The sequence below is a fragment of the Emiliania huxleyi genome (genome assembly GCF_000372725.1).
Source record: "Emiliania huxleyi CCMP1516 chromosome Unknown EMIHUscaffold_1772, whole genome shotgun sequence".
NCBI classification, from domain to species: domain Eukaryota; phylum Haptophyta; order Isochrysidales; family Noelaerhabdaceae; genus Emiliania; species Emiliania huxleyi.
In genome coordinates, this window is record NW_005200811.1 from 1 (window position 1) to 4,221 (window position 4,221).

The 4,221-nt window shown below is 64.8% G+C and overlaps 1 protein-coding gene across 1 annotated transcript; it reads right to left on the minus strand.

Annotated features, from left to right (window-relative positions):
• Positions 1–473: 473 nt before the first annotated feature.
• Positions 474–3,582, minus strand: EMIHUDRAFT_123076 (hypothetical protein; the record flags this gene model as incomplete). Its single annotated transcript, XM_005783719.1, has 1 exon — positions 474–3,582. A coding segment is annotated over one exon (3,109 nt), but the record flags the coding sequence as incomplete, so codon positions are not given.
• Positions 3,583–4,221: the final 639 nt, after the last annotated feature.

Below are 4,221 nucleotides of genomic sequence, written 5' to 3' on the forward strand. Positions count from 1 at the left end.
AGCCCCCTCTCTGGGGGACCCCTCCCCTCCACCCCGAGTGTCCGTGTCCTTCGCGAGTCACCGATGGGGAGCGGGGGGGGGGGGTGCGAAAACCAACAGGGGAGGCTGGGGAGGGGGGGGTCCACTCTGAAGACAGCCGACCGCGGAGGGGTTTTGTCCCACAGGGTTTTACCCTCCGCGTGAGGATCGGCGCGGCGAGGGGGTAGGTTCGAATTCGCCGCGCAACATTTCACCCCCACAGGACCCCGCCCTCCCCCCCTCATGGTCCCACCACCTAGAACCCCAATCTTAGGCTTCGCACCCCCTCCTTGCGCAGTGTCCCCCACTATGTGTCGCCGTTATCGGGGCACGCTATCCTGTGCAGTCAGGGCAAGTGGGGGCGGGGGGCACTCCCATCTCTCCTGTGTACGGGTGGTGACTGTCCCTAGTCTCGGAGGGGGGCTTGAAGGTAAGAATATTTTATTTTTGGCGACCATGGCGCATCTCAATGGTGCGGCCGTGGTGGCCGTATCCATGCGTAGACCCGTCGAAGCCATTGCACCAGCAAGCAACGATGCCGTCCCCAATCTTGTCCACGTGGAAGTACAGCCCGCCGTCGTGCTCCGCCATCAGTTCCAGCCAGCGGAGAGGAGGTGAGATGAGTCCAGGGATGTCCTCAGGGTCGCCCCCGAGAAGGCGCTCGAAGACATCTGGGAGCCCTCCACCGGCAGGGAGCCAGTAGCGTAAGAACTCGGCCCGGCCATGGTCCTCGCGGTAGTACCAAGGGTCATGGTCATGGAGCGCAGGGTGTCCGGAAAAGGCCAGTGTGCGCTGTTGATGTGGCCGGTTGCTCGCAGGTATGGGAGGGCCGGGAGGCTGCCCCACCCACGGGACGCCGGTGAAGAGGGGGCGAGGTTCGCTCCGCTTGGCGAGGCCGTGAGGAGACCATATCTTGACGCGGCCGTCAGCGTCGATGTCTCCGGGGCTCCAGCCAGGCGAGAAGGCCCCACCATCCGAACTGCCATCAACCGGTGTGGAGACGAGTGGGAGGTCGGCGATGGACATGTCGGGGGCACTGGCGGACTGGTCGAAACGACCGTTGTGGACGCTCCCCCGCCCGCGGTCGCGCCGTCCGCCCTCGTGGACACCGTCGGCGCCGCCGCCGTGACGAGGAATAAGAGTGTAGGAGCCATCGATGTGGAAGATGACCCAATCATCGATGTACTCGTAGACAGTCTCGTAGGGGCGAGGCTCGACAGACGAGGCTGCTATCCATCGCTGGCGGACGCAAGGCCAGACGTGGGCATCCTCGACCCCGTCGGCTCGAGCAGCAGCGTAGGCGATGTCAACCTGACAACGCCGGTCAACAGCAGCGGCGCAGTCGACGGGAAACAGGGAGCAGGTAAGCGGGATGCGCCCATGCTCACGGGCGACGGTGAGCCGTAGGAGCTCAGCGAGATCGGCAGTGCATAGGTCGTCAAGCCACGCGGCCGGGAAGGCGGCCTGGAAGGCGGTGCCTAGCGTAGCGCCAGGCGCAAGGCCCCCGACAGCGCGAGCATCCCCGACTCCAAGAGGGATGAAGGCAGCAGCATTTGCGGAGAGGCGCAAAGAGAGGGCGGAGCCCTCCTCGACGTCGGCGGGGCGGAGAAGGACAGGCGCATCACCGCCGCAGGCACCGGCGGCGCGTAGAGCAGCCGTGTCGCCGGCCAAGACCTTGCCTCGCAGCTCGGAGAAGGTCTCGGGGGAAAGGAGCTTGGTGAGGCGGCCAGCGAACTCTCCATTGCGGTCAACGAGGGGAGGAGGAGGGGCAGCCCAGCAACGGCTGCAGAGCCAGCGCGCGGCGTGGCGAGGGGCGCGCGCAACGTAGGCGGCGACACAGATAGTGCGCCACGGCAGGGCAGCGCACCACAGGGCGAGGCGCCGGAGAAGGCTCCCAAACGAGGTGAAGAGGAGCTCGGCGATGCTCATGTCAGGGTTGGCAAGCGATTGGTCGGCAACCCCGTTGTAGATAGAGCCCCGTCCCCGCTCGACGCGAGCACCGGTCGGCCCAGAGACATCGTCGAGCGCGTCCATGTCGCCAGAGGGCGGGGACGGCGGGGGGGTCAGCGCGAGCAGCCCACGGATGGTGTCAGTGAGCTCCTTGGTTTCGGAAAGCGCTAGGGCAGTGCTCTTGGGAGGATCGGCGGGCTGGCCCCCGCGGCCCCCGCCCCGGGAGCGGCCCTGCTTGCCGCCCTTGCCCTTGTCGGCAGCCTTCCTCGCCTCCTTTTTGGCCTCCTTCTCAGTCCACCAGGAGTCGTGCCCCGCGGCGCGAGCCTCCTTTTTGAGAGCAGTGATGGCCTCCGGGGTAAGCCCCTTGAGCACAGGGCACTCGTCGTAATAGTGCTGGAAGGTGCCCTTACCCTTGAGTAGGCAGATGGAGCAGTCGCGCGTCGCGGGGCGTCGGGCCGGGGGAGCACCGCCGGTGGTGTCGGCGCCCGCAGTCTCCCGCGGCGTCCGCCGTTGTTGGGCAGAAGCGAAGGAAGCGGTAAGCAGCTCGACAATCTTGGCAACTCGGGGGTCCTCGTCATCGTCGCCGGCCTTGTCGGCCCCACGGCCAGTGCTAGCGGCGGCGGCGGCGCGCGCGACGGGGCCAGCGCCCCGGGCATTAGCGCAAAGCGTGATGCCGTCCCGATCGCACCGGCGGCAGACCTCAACGATGGCGCTGAGCAGGGACCGGCACTCGGAATCAGCGGTGTCGGCATCCTCATTGGCGTTGCCGACCCCCTCAAGAACCGCGGCCTCATCCATGTTCGTGATGACGGCGCTGCGCATCGCGCAGACGATGGCGTTCAGCGCGGCGTCGACGTCGGATCGGAAAGACGCACTGGTCAGCTCGGAGAGGAACTTGTGGAGGAGCGCAGTAAGCTGTGTGGAATTGAGCCGCTCGTCCTCGAGCCAATCGTTGGCCCGGGTGAGGCGGAGGTAACGCCGCCGAAAATCGGAGTGGACCCGCCCACTCTGAGTGCCAAAACCAGCAGCTAGAAAAGGCTTGATGCCGACAGTCTCGAGGACGATCCTCTGGAGCTTCGGCCGAACTCCAGCAATGTCGGAGCGGATTGCAGCCAAAAGGGCAACGGAAGTGCCACCAGCGCCACTGACCTTGTCGGCCTTCTCGCGGTAGATGGCCCGCAGTGCGTCGTCGGAAAAGAAGGCCTTGAGAAGCGCCTCGGTGACAAGGTTGTCGATCCGCTTGATGACGCGCTGGGAGACGACGATCTCGGCCACAATCGCAGCCTGTCTCTCAGAGACCGTCTTGTGGACAGTTCCGACCTGCGCAAAATCATCGGCGGTGGGTGACTGACTGTCATCGGCGACGAACTCGAGCAAGTCGGCAAAGGCACGCGTCTTGAGCAGCTTCAGCTCGTAGCGCGCGCAGCGCACCGCATCGTGTTGGGTGCAGCAAACAGTGGGCGCAATGTTGTCTATGTAGACAGTGCAATTCGTAATGAGGAAGAAACCGATGCCATCGCTGTGATGCAGTCGGCTCCACTCGAGAAGAGTGGCCAGGTTCGCCGCAAGCCCGTCGAGGGCGGCGGCACGGTCGAAACTGCATTCCGTCACCATTGCATCAGCTTCTTGTTTAGCGCCATGTAGGAGATCCCGAATTTCGGAATACTCCAAGGCTTTGGTGGGCGTGTCAGGCATGGCCTGAGCAGTGGATAGCGTGTCAGGCTTCACAAAGGGGCTGACGCGACCAGTCGAGTCGCTGCCACGTGCAAGCCCCACCCGGGTGGCGGGTGGACCAAGGGGCGTTCCGCCCTGCTTGCTCTAGGTGAAACGTCTGAAGGACGAAGAAAGCACGAAGGTGCGACCAACTCAGCACGACGGGCGGAGAAGACGGGCACTAGACCAGGAAGGACTGGGAGAGTGTGAATGGAGGGACACGTGTGGTTCAGACGAGCCCTCAGCCGAAGCTGGAAGCTGGGGCCGGTCCCGTAGCCGAGAGAGCCCGCGCCGTGAGTTCGACGCGGTCGGGAGGCTTGCGGAGAGGCCAGCGAGGTGGCGATCGCTGTACTTCATGGTGTCATCAAGTGACCGGCTGACAAGCCAGAGGTCGATACTCTGGACGACCCATAGGATGCCACGAATGCCTGAAGCTAGGCCTGAAGGAGAGGGAGGCGAGGCCAGAGGCAGACTCAGCTGCTCTCGGGTGATCTCGCTTTGGTGGCTAAATGAAGGAAGAAGACGCGGGCTCTCTCGGCT